Source organism: Calonectris borealis, chromosome 8, assembly GCF_964195595.1.
Source record: "Calonectris borealis chromosome 8, bCalBor7.hap1.2, whole genome shotgun sequence".
Lineage (NCBI taxonomy): Eukaryota > Metazoa > Chordata > Aves > Procellariiformes > Procellariidae > Calonectris > Calonectris borealis.
The window spans coordinates 2,431,359-2,452,556 of NC_134319.1; the positions used below are offsets into that span (position 1 = coordinate 2,431,359).

General features: G+C 40.5%; 1 protein-coding gene across 1 annotated transcript in view; it reads right to left on the minus strand.

The window, feature by feature from the left end:
- Positions 1-21,198, minus strand: part of PDE4B (phosphodiesterase 4B) — a 219,467-nt gene that overhangs the window by 176,086 nt on the left and 22,183 nt on the right. Inside the window, exons 2-3 of the mRNA XM_075155562.1 lie at positions 17,069-17,180; positions 14,510-14,745 (exon numbers count right to left, since the gene is read on the minus strand). Of these exons, the coding sequence (XP_075011663.1) occupies positions 14,510-14,745; positions 17,069-17,110 (278 nt within the window). The 5' untranslated portion in view covers positions 17,111-17,180. The remainder of the gene's footprint in view (positions 1-14,509; positions 14,746-17,068; positions 17,181-21,198) is intronic.

Below are 21,198 nucleotides of genomic sequence, written 5' to 3' on the forward strand. Positions count from 1 at the left end.
GGACAGAAGAACAAGATTTTGAGGAAAAGGGGGAAAGTAAACCAAGGTAAGGGAGAAAAAAAGCTATAAAATGACTATTTTCTCTAGGACTAAACCAATAAAGGCATGTGAATAGAGAAAGCGGAGGAAATGAGAAGGTAGAAGAGACAGTCAAGAATATGGGAATAGTCACTTGTACTAGACAAGAATGCAGTTAAAAAGACCGCAGTAGAGGAGGGAATAAATTTGCGGTGGAAATGTCGCAGGACTGACATGGATGTGATCTTCAGTTCGATGCCTAAGGCAGAAGACGTAATTGCCGAGATGAGCCAGCGCTGGAAATAAATAAGAGCAACCCAGGCAATGGGAGACAGGAAGAGACACGAGGGGGAGGGTAAGTGAATCAAACAAAAGAGAAACCTCTAGGAGGAAACTTAGAGCAAGACAAAAAATATATCAATGAACTGGAAGCTGTAGAAAGGTAAGGGGCCAGGAAAACAAATGCCAAGGAATAGTGCTTCAACGTGAAAATAGAAGTCACTGTGGATGAACATGAAAGGATAGGAAACGACAGCCAAGGCTTTAAGACAGAGCAATGGCTGGTAAGAAAGAGTTGGGAAGGCGACAGTGATGTGAAAAGAAGAGCTAGATGCAGCATTGCTAAAACCTGGAAAAGATTCCAAGAAAATAAAAAAACATTGTACAGCCAAGCATTATCCATAAGGATGTGTTTGTGGTGGGGAACTTAAATCTTTCCAGTGATGGAGTTAGTTCTCTAGACAGAACAGAAGCGGAGAAAAAGGGAAAAGAAAGGTGAAGAGCATAAGCTGAAGAGACCAACACGAGAGGAAACGATAAAATAGGTACTTCATGCCTTCTTTATTTCCTTTCTGTCACGACCAAGAGGCACACTGTGTCCATCCCGCTGGTGAGTGCTACTGATTACATTAGAGGCAGAATCAGTATTAGTTAATTCTATCCCATCCTAGTCCCTATTTTACTTTTAGTTCCCTCAGAGTAGCAGCAAATCTGATGATAGCCTCTACTTAAACATATACCTATGATTGACATTTTAAACCATCATACTAGTTCTGATGCTTTAAAATAGTAATTTAGCCTGAATAATAAGAATTCACCATTCTAATTTGAGATGCATTTGATCAGCCCCATCTTCCTACAACGCAGTAAAGGGAAGCCACAACACAGCACAGTGATCAAACTTCCAAAACATGCAATACAAACCTAGTGCTTAACAATAATATAAATATAACAGCAAAGAAATATTATCTGGAAGCTGTGAAGAGATGCTCGATGCTCATGTAGTAAACTTCTTCAACTCTCCCTTAATAATGTCTTCTTTAATAGAAGGCTGAGCAAAGCCCAGTGCAGGAAAGTCTCTTTGGCTCAGAAGTGGGAGGCTTTTTGGTGTTCGGTTTGTATCTTTTTAATTGGGGGGGGGGGGAAGAGACGCCTGGCTTTGCTCAATTGCAACATCTGCTGTCTCACAAGCTAGAGCTTCTAAAAGATGGCTCCATGACAGAAAACTTTAAATGACATGTTTGACGATTTTTCTTATACTTTCCTGAAAGTTTCCAGAATTGAGATGCTGAATGAGAGGCAGAAATACATCACTAATTACTGGTTTGCATGACATTTCCCACATTTAAGGGGTAAAAAAAAAATAACAACAATTCACTGAAATTTATATTACTATTGGAAGATAAGGTTTTTCTATATTTAATAGTTTAAAATTATATAGTTTCTATCTCCATTCCCACAGATTTAAGGGCCTCTGAAATTTTCTGAAGAGCAGACACTAGTAATTCTTGCATTGGCCTTTGAAGCGATGTTTTGGAGCGCTATAAATGGTCACAGAAGACAACCACAGCACCTAGCAACCCTTCGGTTTGCAGTGTAAGAGCTGAGCCAACTGCAAAAGAAAGAAGCAACTGGAAAAGTCCGTCCTTATTTATTTTAGAGAGTCAGGACACCAGCACAGAGACATTACCCACATCTATGAGCTTAGCAAAGGTTGAACAGGACCCACCCTATGTAAAAGGTGACCTTCTGAGCTCTTCCCATTCCATTGGCCTCCAATTGCTTTCAAACAGGCTATTCCTCGTTCAGTAAGCAGCTTGTATATTAGTTTTTGTTTTAGCACCCAACAATTGCAGCCTCTGTATATGATTTCATAAGTTTTTAGGTCTTTAAAACATCCAGTACCTCTAACAAGGTCAAGCAGATCCAGAATACTTTTCAGATTGGTCACAAATAAATGAACTCCATCTTTAAGAAAGATACCTTGAGAGTTTTGAGTGGCTTGGATGCTCGCCTGTTCACACTGAATTAGTCATCTACGTCAACCAGGTCATTGTACTGTTTGAGCAGAGCACTACAGGGTGTCCTCTGCCACAGAAAAATTATTTGCATTCAGAACATGAATGAAGAAGTCAGTAGTAACAGTAAGCCTGATGCCTTTCACCTGCCATTTAGTCCTAAACTGAATTTGGTACATTTTTTTCCATAGTAAATCACACCATAGAAAGACAGAGACACAATTTATCTGAGTTCCTTGCACTTTTTAGTATTTAAACAAGAAAGTACAATTTCTTATCATGCTACAATGCCATTTTTTTCTTACAGATATTTATGTTGTTATCTCCTAGTAGATACATACGAGGAAATAAATTTATATCCTATAAGCCCTCAGGGCATGATGTAAGATACCTTGTTCATAATGGTAATTTCCTTAGCAACTTTGATTGTGCTTGATTTAGAGTATTTCTCAGAGAACATTTAAATGCCTTTTATATTATCCATAGTGAGTGATCACATATGTCAGACCAATCTGTATTACTTGCCATTATTTTCTCATTTCAGAGCTATGGATTAATATTTTACAAATGAATTCAATACACCAACTTATTCTTCACAACCAGAGACCTCTGGGGTGACTCCAGAGAGAAGAGAGGCCAATGCAAAAAAGTCTTACGATTTCACACATCCTTTACATCTGATGTGATGAGAAAAGGCTTTATGCTACTGCAGAGATGTAGCATGAAGGAATCTCTAAAAAGATATTGCCCGAACAGGCTAGCTCAGCTCTCGCCAGGCTGTGTTTCATTCACTCCGTGGTGTGTTACCTGACTGTGATCAGCGTTAGCTGCACCCGGCGCTGCCGTGAGTTTGCCTGTGACTAAGCACCTCACCTCGCATGAGTCACCAGCGTTCCGCAGCCAGGATCGGGTCTTTGCTCACCGCTGCAGAGAGATGCCTCTGCGCCCGTCTAGGTGCCTCTGCAGATGCCTCTGTGCTGTGTCCAGAGGCAACTACGGGCACCGTAGCTGCTGGCCAGTATCACCCATTGTAATTCAGTCACAGGTAACCTCCTTGTTAGATATGAAATGCAAGCAAACGTTAGTCTCTGTAATTTTCATGTAACTCGAATGAAAATGACATCATACAATGACAAACATGAAAAAAAAAAATCAATATTGCTCTGTCAGAGCAATGTTTTTACTGATAACAGATAATCCTATGTAACCAATTCAGGCACCCACTTTGTCAGGTCATTTGTGCTTCCTGCCGTGCATTCCCCTGAAAAACTACAGTTTGGTTTGGTTGGCAACATCTCCTCCGCTCACGCAGGCAATGAAGAGGGTACAAAAACGAATGCTTAGCCTTGGACAACCCTCCTCCTCCTTTCAAAGAAAGGATTTAAATCATTTTTATGAGCAAACATATTTCTCTGTTATTGGTCTCACCTGTGATAGCTGAACAGGAACAGAAAACTTCACCATTAATCCGAGACTGCTTAGGTTTTGTATTTTACTCTTGCTCTTCCAGATTCTTGGTTCTGCAGCAGTTGACTGACAAAACATCATTCCAGTTTGCATGCAAGTTACTTTAATTACTTTGTGTTTCAGATCATCTAGACCTTATCAGCTCTCTCAAATTAGACAGTATCGGGTTTACAATGTGCATTTATTTATAGCTATTTTTCCCTAAAAAACAAACACCACAGACAGGTAAAGCTCACTACATTTACTGTTCACCAGCATGGCTGTAACCTCCAGCTTTGCCAAGTGCCTCATGTTTTGGAGCTGGAAAGCAATACAAAATGCATTGTGCACAATCATCTGAATTCACATACGGCTTTGTCCGTTACAGCTCAATTAGAGGAATAAATTCACAGCCAAACACCCAGGGACCAGTGCGCTGCCAGCGCCAATTAAAACAGGGTTAAAGAGAGGAGGTGGCTTTAGCCTGTCCAAGCACATAAGAAGTCTCATGTTTTTCTTAATAGAAAGAGAGCGTCCAGCGACAGGTAACGAGCCCCCCGGAGCAGCAGTCAGGGTGAGAACCTGCAGAACATGACCAAGGTCGGCAGCAGAGGACAACGCTATGTTCTTGGCCCTCTAATTCATGCCGATGACACTCTCAATGTTATCAGGGTCTCTGTTAAAGGACCCAGGAAGGAATTGATACAAAAAATAAGTTTAAAAGATTCCTGGAGGTCACGACGTAGCTAATGATAAAATGTAAGAAAAGGTCTAAAGGCATTTGGCACCCACCAGTGCCAGGTGGATACGGACAACAAGTAATTTGTTGAGATCAGTCGGTACTCGGAGGAGCTGATCTCCAGTTATCCTGGAGATGTTCTGGCAAACACAAAACAAGAGGAATCATCCAGGGACACGCTTCCTACATTCACACACAGAAGTCGTCACCGGTCACAAACACAAGCCACATCGCGCGAGGCGGTCGGGCAGGAGCTGTCTCCGCGGACGGACACAGACCCCGAGCGCGCGGTCCAGCTGCCATCACCGGAGATGAAGGGCAGGCCCCACCATCCTGCCGAGCACCTCCGTCCGGCACTAACCACAACCGCTGAAGACAACCCAAGGACGACGGGTTTAACACTGGCAGAGTGGGTGGGTTTATTATGTCCTGACCACAGAAGCACTCCTACCTCAAGGGGGACTTGCCAACCAGAGGAACCCCTGACAGCAGACCAGAGACAATTGAGTGTTGTTAGTAAACGGATTTAGCAGCTTAGTTACAAGTATTATAAATGTGATTTGTAAGTGGACTTTGTTGAGTTTTGGCTGGGAAATAAGTGCATGCCATGGATCAGCTGAGAACCAGAAAGTAGTTGTCCAGGTAACGAAGCAAACTGGCTTTGATCTTTCCTTTCAGATGAAGTTATCGTTAGTCAGAAGTTCAAAGAGAAAAGAAAGTTGTGTCAAATTCTTGTCTGTTTCAGCTTTTATATCAACGGTATTTCCATAATCTCCATTTATTTTATGTTCTTGGGAGGATGAAGTTTGAACATAATATTTCAGAAGCTTCATTGTCTTCTCCTAATTAACAGTGACTCATTTCTTTCCATTCTAAATACATTTCAAGCTGTCTTATTTCATTCTGGATCGAGGTGTATAATTACAATTGAATCATTAAAAGCCTTTTTTGTGTGCCTACAGCTACCTCTGTTTTGAACGACTAGTATCTCCAGGCAAAGCTTGCAGCACCAAACTTCAGGATCATCTTCAATAAAATTACTGGGCTTACCTTGCAATTCATACAAAAAGGGGATGCTATCATTTTGATCACATAAGCAGACTAAAATGCAACGAATCAAATAAATGCAAACTAAGATTATATTGCAATAACAAAATATAAATTGTGTACAAAAAACATTTATAAAATAATGACATTTTTAATTCAAAACCTATGACTAATCCAACATTATGTTTCTTCTTAAAATTCCTCTATACCAACTACACCACACATAAATCATAGTTATTCTATCCAGGCCTTCTAGAAAACAAAAATTAAAAAATATTCCAACTGAGAAGGAGATCCAAGAGCTTCAAAAACTGACAGCAACAAGACAATGTCTAAACATAGGCAGTCAAAACACTTATCTGTATATTTTTAGCTGAGAAAATAACTTCAGTGATAACTCAGAGATAGCACAAATTATCTCTGCAGCAGTTTCATTTTAGATAGGTTTGCACTTGTACTGACTATGTATAAAACGAGCAAGCAATGACCCCTATATATTTGGGTTGCCCATCATTTTTTCCTATTATGAAGGATTCTTGTGATTTCTTTTTATAAACAGATCTCCAGGATTTGTTGCGTAATGTCAGATGGGGAGGGGGCTCCACCAGTGACCCCCACATACAAACCAGTCTTCTCGTAGCACAGCCAGGGGAGCAGGCTAACTGTGAGTGGTTTAGTTTTGTTTCTTTGACCGATCCTCTACTCTGCATAGTTCCTGGTCAGGAAGAACCACCACCCCCCCAACCAAGTCAGCGAGGATGGGATATTTTCTGGTGCAAACTGTGAGAAAGCAGCAAAATTTTAGAGAAGACATTTCTCTAAATTATCTCACTCTCTACATTTCCTCCTCCACGTCTTCGCGAGGTGTTAAAATGAAGCTGGGGGGGCAACAATGACAACGAATTCAAGGGATTTCCTCTTCCCATACTAGACAAGCAGCCCCTGCCTCCCACCTTGGTGAGCCCACACAGATTTAAGCCTTAGTGAACTTCTTCATGTAATTTTTATGATCTACTTGTAGACAACGTAAGAACTATCTCGCAACAGAGCATTTTCAGCTTTTCAGAGACTATCTTGAGGGGTCCCCAGCACTCCAAGCTCCTACCAATTCCACTGCTCAGCACCAGGAATGAGCCATCCCTAAATGTACCAGATAACATTTCTACCTACTGCAGAACAAACAAAATCACTGAGCAGATGAAATCCTGTAGGACCGTTTCCAGATCTAACACTCTTCAGTACTCTCTACATCTTTCATATCGCTAGGAAACTTAGGACAAATTTTAGGAAGTCTGATTTTCAAAACTAAGCTATCGTATACATTTTCCAGAAACAGCACGGGGTAATTAAAAACTATTTTCCCCATAGAATATATGAGATGTTATGACGAATACAGCTGACCTCCTTTCTCAAGGTAAATAAATGCCCCACAGAAATGTGGTACTGGCTTTTGAAATATAGGAAGCATCTTCAATAAGAATAATTGATCCTGCTTTTTTACAACAAAAACTGATGTGATTTATATAAATAATAAACGTTTTGGACCAGATGATGTCCTGAGGTCCCTTCCAACTTCAACCATTCTGTGATTTAAATAATTCTAAATATAGGTATTAAAAAAAAAATCAAAAACATGTTTTAAGGGTTTTTTTTTCCATCCTAGGTTTTTATTTTTCACATCATATGGGAAGCCAGCTCATCTATTTTTTTTCTATTCCAAGCCTGCAGCATATTTCTTCAGTTCTTATCTAGTTGAATTTGAAGTGATCTAAGAAATAAGACTTCAACCTATTTCACAGGGTATTATCGCACAGTCTGAAACAACATTTGGGGAAAAAAAAAAAAAAAAAAAAAAGTCCCATGCTTCTCCAAAACAGCATTCCTCCTTCTGATCTTCTGGTTCTCATCCCGCTGTTCCTACTTACGCTTCCTATTACCCTAAATATTTCCTTTCGTTCCACGGGATTTACAGATTTCAAATATGTAAAGGAGTGACTGGGCATATTACCTTCTGCTTAGCTTACTAGCCTGACTATAGTTTTATTATCCTTTTTAATCCTCCACGCAAATCTCCATCCCCTTTATTGTTCTAACTTTCCATATCTGTCCCTCAATTAATTACTACCAGCCTAACAGCTTCAGATGGCTACGAGCTGGCCCCAGCTGAAGTCAGCATTTCTGCTGAAGGTTTGGTCTCAGACTCAGTTGCCCAAAATTGTACTGATTTTGTTTTGGTTTGTTTTTAATGTTGCATCTAATTTGCTGCCCACGATCACCATCTGGAGAACAACGTGCAGTACTACAAGCACAGATTTTACAGTACATACATGCGTCAGCCCTCGCCGTGCACGCACACTTCAGAATGCAGTAATGCACTCACACGCTCTTCTTTCATAGAATCATAGAATCATTAGGGTTGGAAAAGACCTCTAAGATCATCGAGTCCAACCGATGATCTCCACGTGCACCCCAACTTCAATAAGGGTTTCAGATGGACGTGGAAAATAGGATCAATCCCTTAATATTTTCGTTTTAGATTCTGACCACCAATCTGCACAACAGAATTCTTTCAGAACAAAAGAAGCCATAGACCTGGTCACTGACAAATGACTAGCAATAATACTGCAAGCTCACAAACACACCACACACTATAGTTTGCTGGTTAATTACGACTGCTGTAAAAAAAAGAAAATCTTAAAAAGATAGGCTAATGGTTAATTTTTTTTAGTAAGTGGCAAGAATGTGACTCAAATAGCAACCAACTCTGTTAGCAGACAACTTCCTTCAAACCTAGTGAGTTCTCATCTAGCTCTCGCAGAAGAGCGAGGTAGCTTTTGCATTGGACAATTAGCAACATAACATATTTCAACACAGTATTTAACACCATAGTCCAAATGTTTAACAGAATCTCTATGCCGTGAAAACATGCACTCCTTACTATATTTAATATTAACCATATCAACTCTTAGTGGAATTCTTAAGGCCTTTATTTTCTTACACTTTGGGACTCATCATAGAACTTATTTTTGTTTCAACATAGAAACTTGATGCAAAACTGTCAAAATGTCTCCACAGACCTCAGTCAAATGTGTAGAAATGGTGTAAATCAGAAGCTAGCTGTCAAACCTAACCCAGGAGCTGGTAAGTATCAAGAAATAGGGTAAGACAACTATTTTGGATGCTCCAAGTGTAGCTACAAATATATTACTCACACCCTCATTCTTACCTCTTGCCTGGATTTATTATCACAAAGCTTTAGTTATAAAATATGGAGCAGGATTGTGGAAAACATTTAAACCACTTTTACAAAAATATGGACAAAATTTGTGCAAAAGAAGCTTATAAGACTTCGACATTCAGATTGCCACTTGGAGACCTATATCCTATATACCTCTTCCCTAGCATGATTCATGAAAGCTATTTCGTGGTGTGCTGCCTTGCCATTTTCACACAAAATATTATTACATCGCAGCTGGCTTAGAATTATTGCTTTGGAGTCAGCCTGCCCATTATTTCTTTGCTGGTTACAGATCTTATCAGAACAGCACCAGTCTCAAGAAAACACAGTTCAAATAAGAAAAAGAAAAAAAAAAACTCAGGAGCAGCTTTATTTTTTTGGTTCCCATGTACCTTACGTTAAAATATTTATGTAAGTCATGGCTCACCCTCCCACAGTTCTTACTTTTGTATTACCACTGGAAGTTAAACTTAAGGTGATTTCTGAAAAACTGTGGCGGAAAAACTATTTACAGAAGGAACAGGATTATTTTCCTCTACCCCTCCCAAATCACACGTTCTGTATTTGAACCCTGTTATTCTTTTCTTCAAACCACAGTTACTGCAATCCCATGGACAGGTACATTTCCACAATCAGCGCATTCTTAGCACATAGTCTGTAGCACAGCGCTGATGTTGCAGGTTGAATTTTGTACCATTTCAGTGATGATAGAACCAACTTTCACCTTACCAATAAAGAACAACATTTTTAAAAGAAAACAAAGTACTGAAGCTGCTGTAATATAATCTGACTATATTCTCCACTGATAGGTATGGTTTTGCCAAGAGCTTGGTAACATCCAGGGCTGTGCAAGATGCATGGGTAGTAGTGGGAAGCATTGTACTTCACAGATGTGGCAACTGCTAAATCGCTCCAGGAAGAACCACAGATATATTATTATATGTAAGCTCTCTTCCAGGATTTCAGTTTAGAAATCTCATTTGTTAACAGAGATATTTGCCATTTGGCATTTTGCTCAACACAGAGCACAAACAGTGAAACGCTTTGGAGCAACGGAGATCAGAGTGAGCCTAAATAAAGCATCCAGAAGAAAGCAAATCAGTATTCCAGCACAAGAACAATAAAAAGATAGATAATGAGCACATAGCAGAGATTTTGTGCTAACAGGAAATGGAAGAACCAGAAGAATGGCTCAGCAGAATGCACACCCCAAATACAGGCAGTGAGAGTTTCCCCAGGGATTTAATCAAGTTAACAGGAGAAAAGAGAAACAACCCCAACAGAGGCAGAGCTTTTGCACCTTTCAGAGGAATCCTCTGGTGATCGGGTTTGGGTTTATCCCTGCCTCTCCAGAAACTTCGTTATTGTCTGTCTGGTTAAGATGACAAATTTCTACAAAGACTACAATGGCTTGCACAAATAGGAAACAGAACCCCAAACTGAAGTGACTTCTTTGTTCAGTATGAAATGCCCATGGAAAGCTTCACTTCCATCATACCTGCCCTAGTAAAAGAGACAATGTCCCTTATAGAAGTTTTGTATGCACTTCTGAAGATACGCTAAATATAACAGCGCAATGAGGAACTTGTATATCAGCATGAAAAGTTAACTGTCATCATGATATCACTAGGAAGCTCTTTCACGATCTTACACTCATTACAAAAAAAGATGAAGGCTACTATGCACGGCAAACAAATGAAATGAAGACATTATTTCTAGGAATGATGTTTCGTGTCATAATAATGAGGTGTTTCACATCTGTCTTTGGGGTTTCATATGCACAGAAATAGATTACAGAAAGCTCGGGTAAACCTACACACTCCTGAACGAGTCCTATCTATCTCTTGTAGAAAGCGTCTCCAAGCTACAACTCTATGAAGCCTCAGGAAAAAAAAAAAAACAAACATACTAAGTGAATGTTAAATAATTTGTATTGGACGCATAAGAGTTATGATGATTTACCTTACAGAAAACTTAAATCTGGACCTTACATTGTTTATGCATTTTAGCTGTGGGGACCCCAAATGTCTTAGACCAAGGCCATTTATATTTACATTTACATTTCAGTGAAGTTTTCTAACTCCACTGCTGTAACAGCATCAATGAACTTGATCTTGTACAAGCTGTAGCGAGACTGTCTACCTTTGGGAACATAAACAGAGGTCAGGAAACAGCTGCATCCTGAAGCTAAACCCAGAGAATAAATTTAGTGAACAATTTCCATAGCCCAGAGACATCGTGTTAGGAGCCTAAAGCAGCGCAATCTGAATATTCAGTGCTGCATTAATGGGGTAGATCTATGGACTGACAAAGATACATGCCACATTTCCAAGGAACAGCATGCTGCCCTCACCTTCCACCGAAACGCTGGGAAACACAAGACAACTGGCAGAAGACAAATCAGGAGAGATTCTGACCAGACATGAAGACTTTTTTCCTGAGTTGAGGACAGTCATGCAGCAGAACAGGTTGCCCAAAGAGGATGTGAAGTCTTCATCCTTGGAGGTTTCCAAGCTCAGACTAGATGAAGCCCCCTCAGCAACCTGGTCTGACCCCACACCTGACCTCACTGCAAGCAAGGGGTTGGACTAGAAACCTCCTGAGGTCCCTTCCAGCCTGAATTATCCTATAATCCTATGAAACTAAGAGTTGGATACTCTTTCCACAAGAAATACCCTCTTTCCTGTCCCAGTCTGAGATTTACACTGTTTAATGGCATTAGCTTCCCCACATGTAAAGCCTTTTCCCCCCCTGGGATTGCTTAAAACATGTTAATTTTCTGCCTGTGGCCTCAAGTATTTTTATTAAAGCTCCAAGGAAAGATACCCGTGAAGTGAGGTGAGGAAAAAAAAAAAACAGACTTGTAATACAAGAATGGTCTTACTGGTCAGACCAATGGTACATCTAGCCCATGACCTTGACTCTCACAAGGGATTAAAAGCACAGAACAGAAGGCAAACATATACGATACTTCCCCTCAAATATTTCCCTGTCCTAAACAACTTCCAGCTCCGAAGCTGAACAAGAGATGGGGTTTATGTATTTGGAAGGAAATCACAACAGATTACTCCTCCAAGGATCTGTTAAGCTTTCCCTTGAGCCTGCTCAAACTCCTAGCATCTACAGTATCCTACAGCACAAAGCTCCACCGCATAACTAGAAATGCGTAAGGAACCTTGCACTTGCTTCACACCTGCCATACCAATTTATTCGATGGCCCCTTGCTCTCATATTGGAAGGGACAATAAGCAAGAGATCAACTACGTCTTTATACCACTAGCAAGATCGTGGTCCTATTCCTTTCCTCAACTGTTTTTTCCATGCTGAAGAGTTCCAGCCTCCTTGGTCAATCCCACTGCAGAAGCTGTTCCGTATGTTTGATCATCTTAGAGGCCTTTAACTCTTTTTAGTTCTGCTATACCCTTTTTTGAGAGGAAGGACCAGAACTGTACACTATATTCAACATTTGACCAAGTAATGGGTTCCTACCATGGCATCCTAATGTTCTATGTTTTATCCACTATTCTTTTCCTTCAAATCTTTAACAATTAATTTGCTTTTCTGACCATGAATAAGCACTGAACTTGCAACTCTATTGGACTTCTATCCTATAGCCAGGATCTTGCTCCTGAGCAGTAATATTGTTTTGCAGCTATTATTCTTTCATGCTTGGATATATCACTTTGTATTTATCTACACTGAAATTTTCCTATCGCTTTATTGCCCACTCACTGAGTCTCTTAATGCTCATATCATTCCAAAGCTGTTTCAACACAATGGCACATACCGGGCTTACACAAATATAAGCTGCCTCTGGGGTATATTTCATGCAGAACTGAACCACAATATAGAAGCCCGAACAGCTTAGGGACCAGATCCCACTTGCACCGCTCCTACACAAAAAAATCTCAATCATGACTGTGCTCCCTGAGAGTATGGTCAGGCTCCGAGTAACTGGAAATTGCGTAGGTAAGGAACTGCCTGGCATGGGGTAGAGAACAGCCCTTGATGACTAGAACTTAAACAGAGAAAGGGAAAGATTAGACCAATTGTCTGCCCAGCTGTCACAGCAGTCAATCTAACTGGTCCCAAGTCAGAAAGGTGAGGGGGATGCAAAGATACCAGCGTAACAACGTGTTGGAACAGCATCGCAGTCACACTAACCAGCAGCTCCCAACCCGCCATATGGCTGTAAACAGGTATGATAGCTTCCGACTTCGCTGTTTTGCTTGAATCTATCTGCTCACTTGTAAGAGATTAACAGCAGTAAAGAAATAGCAGTGACCCGCGTATCAGTTGTAAGTGTTTTCTCTTTGACTGGCATACCGTTGAAGAAAAATACACGTTGTGCGACACAATACGCATACATTGATTCTGCTGCAATGGAAGAGAGGAGCAGCAATGCCCCCTTGTGTTACAAGGGAAACTAATGATAAATCCATTGCAATTCCTTGCATTTTCCTAAATCGTGTATGAAGTTGTATTCAAAGATCAGAACTAATTCATTCTTAAAAGCACACCTTACGATTAGGCTCTCAATCGTCTTGCAGTCAAGATTACAAACTGCTGCAGGGAACACTCATAAAATGCTCATAAAGGTAAACCAACCCTTTTATTGTCAAAATTCACAATCCATCTGAAATTAGATAACTCAACTTTATTAGATTTATCCACCGCAGTTAAATGCAAAAATGGAACAAAAGCCCCTGCTAATTCCTCTTTGATTTCTGTATCTCATCTATTCAAGTGCATAGTTTAAAAATGCTATTTTCAATAGGAAAACTGTTTTTAAAGGACTAACAAATGAATTCAGGATGTCCTCTATAATTGTTCAAATGCAAACTGAAATGCCAGCTCTGAAGAGTGCTGAGCTTAACAGAAGGTAAAACCAGATTCAGACTTGGAAATAATGATGTGAACATATCTTGCAGCCATCAAATGAAATTGAGAGTGGAGCATTTAAAAATTAGAACCTAAAGCACACTTGAAATCCGAAGTTGAGAGTACAGGTTTTAAGGTTGCATTGCAATGCCATTTCAAGATTCATATGGCAAGCTGGACATCTACCCTTATTTTGCCATTAAAATCTAGCATTGCAATTCCTGCACATGAACACCCAGGGCTTTGTCTTCCTCTCCTCCCTCTAGATAAATTTCCCTGGTTTGGCACTTAACATTCAGTTTCTGTTTTGGAACTCACCCCTTAGCAACCCCCTTTTAATCAGCTCTCTGATAGTTTCTTTGGGACTTTTCTTGAGCTTAATATCAGATTCAAATGCTTTTCTAAGCCTTTCTTCTAACATTTGGACAGGAAATAGCCAGAGAGTTAAAGCCTTTTTCCTCAATCTGTTGTAGAAGAGTCTACCACCACCTTGAACTCTTCTGTGGGTGGAAAGCTAGTAACGCAAATCCTCTGGCCGAGATCGGAATTTACGACACAAAAGTTTCATGAAGATGCACAAAAAAAGTGAACAGAAGAGGTTTTAACAGAAGTAGAATTTCAAAAAAAGGCAATTACTTTGTAAAATTATGTCCATGACACACCAACTGATAGACATCAACCATAGTGATTAGTATATGCAAGATAATTATCTTCCAAAAAAAAAAAAAGGAAAAAAACCACCCAAAACCAGAAAACAACAAAAAAAAACACCTTAAAAAAACCCCACAAAACAAAACAAAACACCCAACCACGTGAGATTCATAACAAAAGGAAATAACCTACCAGTCTTGGTAAGTGGTGATGGCAATACTTGGAGGTGTCAACAAAGGCAGAGTCGTTGGTCTACAGACAATGTCTCTGTCAGGTGTCCTTGCTTTTTCTGTTTGTCTTTGGGATAGTGGTGGTAACTGCAAATTACCAGAACAACACCTTCTTCCTCTCCAGAGGTCTATGCCCAGAGCATGGCTGGAAGTACTGTAGGACTTACTCAGCCCACACTCCAGGTAATCCAGAGCATTCTGCAAAGACAGAAAAGCCACTGAAGTTCTGCAAACAAATGTCTTCCTCCGTGAGGATAAAACACATTCAATTTTTGTTTCAGTCATAGCTACTCACAAAAGATAACTGTATGGTGAAATCTTGGCAGAGCCTGACTCTGCTGCATTGTTATTTTATGAAGTTATGAATGAACTTGAAAATTCACTCATAGCTTGTCTAAGCCAAATTCAACATCTAATTCTAATCTAATTGAACGCTTCAATAATCCAGGTCACTTCAGTGATATGTTAAACTTCTGATATTTTCAACTTTTTCAGAGAACATTCCACTCAATATCCACCTTAAGTATCATTCCTCTCCACAGCACAAACATACTGGTTTGCTACTTTTTTTTAATGAATCACCAGGCAGAGAAAGGTACCAAGAATACTGGACTTAGACACATCCTGAATTATCCAAGAGCTATTCAGTGACAAGAACTCTCAGCTAGGCTACCCTACCCTATGTCTGGCGTTCTTAATAGTCTCAAAAAAAGGTTTTGATCAGTTGAAGCCATTTTTCCTCTTCTAGTTTCTACTGGTTTCTATTTAAAAACATCACCATGATCTCAGAACTGGCTGTCAGTCTTCTCAAACCCAAGCTAGAAGTTCTCCCACAGCGGAACAGCACTGCGAGAGGGTTGTCAGTTTTGGTCTTAGAGAATTTAGCTAGTCAAATAGAATTGTCCAATACAAATGAGAATATTTATTTATTGCGTGTAATGAGCTACCAGTAGAAGCTGGAGGGTTACTGTAATAGCTATATATATCTCTCTATGGCATCCCCTCTACATTTTTCCTCTTCTTTACCTGCTCCTGAATTTTGATCTCTGCCCGGCTCTCTCCACCCTTCTCAGACCTTTCCAAACCCACCTTACAGCCTCCCCAAATCCCTGGGTTCACTTTCCCTATGAGCAGCTACCGCTGTGTCCAGCACTGGGTGTAGAAGGATCTACCTCACCTCAGTGAAAACACGAGTGACAACTGGTAACCCAGTAATGTTCTCCATAGACATGAGACTATTAAATTAAACAACTCTGTGGTACTGTCTACTCTCTTACCTCTCAGCAAGGACTCTCAACATGGGAAGGAAAGACAATACTGATGGGAGAATGGCATACTACCAGTTTTCTCAACTTTTCCTACTTGCTTGCCCACCCCACAACCGTGTGAAGCATCCAGACAGGAAACAACATGGTCCACAGCTACTTTACTCCTTGACTATAGCCTGAAGTGCTATAAGGCATGCTGGTGCAGATTCATGAAGTTACTAAGGCATCAACATTATAATGACCTAGATAGAAGTTTAAAATATTTGGCATGCTATGCTTCCAAAAATATGCTAGAGATCTTCAGTGATCCAAACCCTACTCTTTCACAGCACAAAAACAGGTCAATAATACTCCTAGGAACCCCAGAAAGGAAAGCCTGCCTTCTATATGAGGATCAAACTTAACCTGCTTTTATTAATAATCTTTATAAGACTGCTTAATTTTTTTGTTATTATTTAAGAAGTGTACAGCAGAGTTTTCTAGCTTCCCATTAGATTTCGGATGCCTGCTTTCATTAAAATCAGCAAGCACTGAGTGGACCCAGCATCGTGCTCAGGCAAACTGACCATGAAGCAGTGCAACATGTGGTCTAAGAGTGTAAAAGAAACACTTATTTATTGAAGGAGTGCTATAGGATACACTATTAGGTTCCACTCCTCCACTGTATTTTCATATACATTCCACATGGTTTTCCATCTTTGGCGAGCCCCAGCTGTGACAAACAAGACAATTAAGGCTGCGGTTATCATGCCATCATTACAACCTGATACATCCCCCCAGAGAATGGGAACTGGAGTTTAATTAATAGGGGATTATGGTGATGATTAGCAAGGGTAGTAATGGAATAACACATGCATCATCACATTAGGTGTTCAGCAACTACAGTGGGGAGAGATGTTGAAACACTTATAAGTATACAATTACAGCACATGCACAAAGATGGGACCCAGAACAGAGCTTCCATAAGGTATGGAAATGTTCGGTCCCTGCTGCCTGCCAGTATTACACTGACCAAAGACCAGTAAAGTATATGCTCTGAGTAAGACTCCTCTAAACTTCTCATGGTGTGGGGGTTGGTTCGTTTGTTTCTAAATGTGCTGGGCTTATTTCCTGCTTATTATATGAGCTGCGAACAACTCTAAGGAAATCAATGAGTAATCAAAGCAAAACCAGCTGATACTTGCAAAATAAGACAAAACAAAATTTTAATCTCATTTTCATGAAGTACTGGGAAAAATAAAGAAGAAACTTACCTCATCTGCAGTTACTGTCATGACACTTCTGCTTTTCTTCATTATCGAGATTAAAGTGCACCCCGTTATAAAAAATTCTTGTCGTTCAATCCAATTTCTTCAGACAGGCAACCTGAAAGAAAAAAAATTGTATTTTTGAATCACAAACTGTTTTGATGATAAACTATGGAGCTAACTGCTAACATCACAGCTGATTTATAATTTACTGTCCCTTCTCATAAAAGACTTGGCAGCAGATGTTATGCAAGTGTAGCTCTCAATTAGTGAAAGGACAATTCAATATTTAGTAAAATCATGTTAAAAGTAACCAGTGTTCACAAGGCTCTGCAATCTAAGCAAGCCCTGAAACATGGCTAGTAATACAGGATCAAAGCTAACGGGTTCTACTTGCAGAGAATTTTTCTTTACATGAGCCTTTTTCAGAGGTACAGTATAGAAGGTCTCCAAGAACGGCTTGAGCTGGCTCTCACAGAAGAAAAGGAATTGCGTTTGTATGCGATGCTAAGATTTAGTCATTACTCACAAACATTATTTATTATTACACTGGCACACACACACCACTTCAGCCACTAAACTACAGCCTTCTGTAGAGGGTGACACTGCAGCCACTTTGAACTCTGCAAGAGTGCTAAGGGGAATGAAACACAGCTGAGCAGCTGAAGCAGCAGGAGAAACCAGAACATGGGAACAAACCCCCTTGGAGTGTTCCCAGATCCCCTGCTCTTTCTTGCTGTGGATTTAGAGCTCATTAAAAAGCTACATTCATGATTATATAGAAAGATTATATAGAAAGAACACTGAGGGTTTTTTCTTTTCTTTCCCCAAAGAACAGGTAGAGCTGGAGTGCCACTTTTTGAGTGCTGACAAATTTTCTCCCCTGCTTGGAAGGATTATCTTCGAGATAGAAGACTGCTGAAGGGCCACTGTTCATAGACTTCAGTGCTGAAGCCACCACAAAAAGCTGTGCAACCGTTTCAGGCTTGGTGATGTTAGACTTCTAACATGATGCTCACTCTGAGAAATCCGTAATTTTGAAGTGTATTCAGATCATCTGTTCATGCAGTGCAAGTTCAGGAGAGCAATAAGCAATTCATACTGCCTGCAAAAAAAGGCTGCCAGACCCTGGCCATCACCCAGGTAATGAGAAGCAGATGTAGCATCAAAATTAGGCACCTAATTCTCTTCCCTGCCACTACCAGCCGTCAGGGTCCCAGAAAGCAGGCAGCCTGCACCACTCACTTTTACTGGGAGGTTCGAAGCCCTGGCAGCAGGTACTGAAAACGATCTTACACAGCAATTGCTGGTTTTACAGACCTGTTCTTTGGTTCCCACCCCACAATGAATTCACGAGTCTGAACACTCAAGCGTGGCAGCTCGGCTTGGCTTACAGCCACCACACCACCGTCCCATCGAGGGTTCAGGTTCAGTTTAATATCATCATGCCCAGGTTAAATGCTATTTAGCTTGCACCTGTACCTATTTAAATCAAAAAAGCTTAAAGGAAAAAAGCCACACTAACTCTCAGGCATAGCATCTGAATACAGAGTGGTGCCTCTGATCGCAGAGGTCTAAGGACATCGCAGTCTCCAGGAGCCAACTGCTCATCTGCTCTTCCATGCACAAGAGAAGTGCTGTAACGAACCTGCTTCCCTCTAAATCAGATCACTCTGGGGAAGAAAGAGAGAGAGAGAGAAAGAGAACAGAACAAACTCAAATGAAACACTAACACACTATGCCAGCGCTGTCGTTGAGTCTGCCTGCAGTTCTGGCTGTGGCACAGGCACCTCCAGTTGTTTTCATTTCCTTAGGGTTCGTACATCCAACACACATATATCCCTTCATCGCCAGCCAAAGCATTCGGAGCGCTCAGATCCATGCCAGACATAACTCACTGCCATTTCAGCACGGGTGCCAGCACACAGGGCTGTATGCTTCATCCCGTACAAATCAGCATTGGAAAAGAGCTGAGGGATTTGTCTTCTAAAGCACCTGAACAGCTTCCCTCCAGAAAAGGACGAACAGGACCATCCAGGAGCAAAAAACCACAGAAAACAACAGAAAGCGTCTGCAATGCCTCCCCCCAGGCTGGCTCTCCTCTCAGCATCCATCGCTGGTTGTCACTAGAGCCAGGCCAGTGGGAAAAACAGATTTATGGCCTGATCAAGAACGCTTTTCTAACAACAACAGGCCACATGCACGCACCAGCTAAGCCATCAGGGTGGGTTTAGAGATGACAGCATGGGACGGCTATTAAAAACCTGACACGTGGCAGCACAGTTGAGTGGCAACGTTACTTCTCTCTGCAAACCTTATCTAGCTTTTGATCCATATTACAATTAGATGAGCAGGCTAGAAGTAAGAAAAGCCATTACCCTATTAGCAGCATAAAAGTCATACGACAGTATCAGAATAAAAGTCTAGAATAAGTTTAACAATTTTATCAATCTGCAACCATCGGGAGAAACTAAAAAGCCCTGTCATAAAAAGAATCCAAAACCGACAGCAGACAGCAAATTAGATGGCACTGTCCCAGATGTCACGCAGGTAAAGATGACCATGACAGAGGTATGTATGCACAGACTAGGAATAATATGGCATAACTACTTGCTCCCAGAAATAAATACATATTCCGCTGTAATATGTAGACAAAATTCATAAGAAGAACAAAAGAAGGAAGCAGTTGCATAAGCAGCAGAACTAAGCAGACTACAGATTTGTGTTTAATAAAGTACAAGTTTGAGACATTCATTGCTGCCCTGCTGCGCAGGCTTTGTGATACCCAACACAAACGAGCTCACACTGCGGCACATCTCACAGTGGGACCAACAACTCCATCTCCCTCCTGAATATATGTCAGTTCACAAACCAACATAAATAAATAAGTAAATACATAATAAAGTAAATAAACACACACATAAGTAAGTATCCAGGAAAACATCTTTGGGAAAAAAATCTGAAAGAATGAGAGTCTAAGAGCGTCTCCTAAATTTTGCTGAACTTCAGGATCAGGACCGACACTAGGAGACAAGACATGGAGAGATGGACCAGACTGACTAGTGGATCATTTCTGTGGAAGCCTGAGTCCTCTTATACCACAACTTCCTTTCCTTTATAAATATTTATCAATTTGTCAAAGTAAGGTTAACCAAAACACGAATAATTATAAAAAATTTCCGTATTTTGTTCAATGTGGATTGCATTTCTGAAGAGCTTACCAAGAAAATCTAAGACTTCCGTTAGTCATGACTAAATTACTGTTAAAAACTGAGTCATTCTTTTCTTCTGTCTTTACATAAAAGATCTGACACCTGGGACAAACATCTAGGGGGAAGGAAAAAAAAAAAAAAACAACACAACACACTCCAAAGAGGCTTACTGGAAAAATTTTTCCATGCACATTTTCTAATTCATGCAATCTTCTGTTACAAGCAAAGAGTTTCTTTCCACTACCCAAATTCTCCAAAAAGAAACTATATCCCAGCGGACTGCTTAAGTGTGGGTAACAGGGAATGCCTAAAAGCAGCAAGGCTTTGCATTTGATAGTAGACTGCAAAGAAAAGTACTCTTTCAGTGCTGCAGTTGGGTCTAATCCATTTTGCTGGAATATATCCTAGGTAGGGTATGAGATTTCTTTTTACACCAAGCTGACCTAGTTCTTCCACCTGAATTTTTTGTGTTCAAAGACCGTGTTTTTCAAAAATGACAGTAAACGCTCCAGCAATTTCAGAGTGATAAAGCCTTATAGCGAAGGTATGAATTAACAGGATTCAAAACTGGCAACTGACAGTGGTGAGGATAAAACTACATGGACGCATGTGATAAAGCCTGCTTTTCCTACACACTTTTTTAAAAATAGCTATTTAACTCATCCAGTGTGAAAACCACTATTTAAAGAAATTCCTAAAACGCATCTTAATGTGCAAGTTCTGGTATGATTTGGAATACAAGACGCACATTTCACCACATCACTGTTTCCCCACACATTTTGGCTTCTGCATGGGCAGCTTTAAAGCCACAGGGTTATATGACAAGCAGATTAACCCCCTCACCCCTAAAGAGACTCCCTTCCCCGATGAAACGCAGGCAAGGCAGGGCCAGGAGGATTACATTTTTGCTGCCCGTGCAGTGCT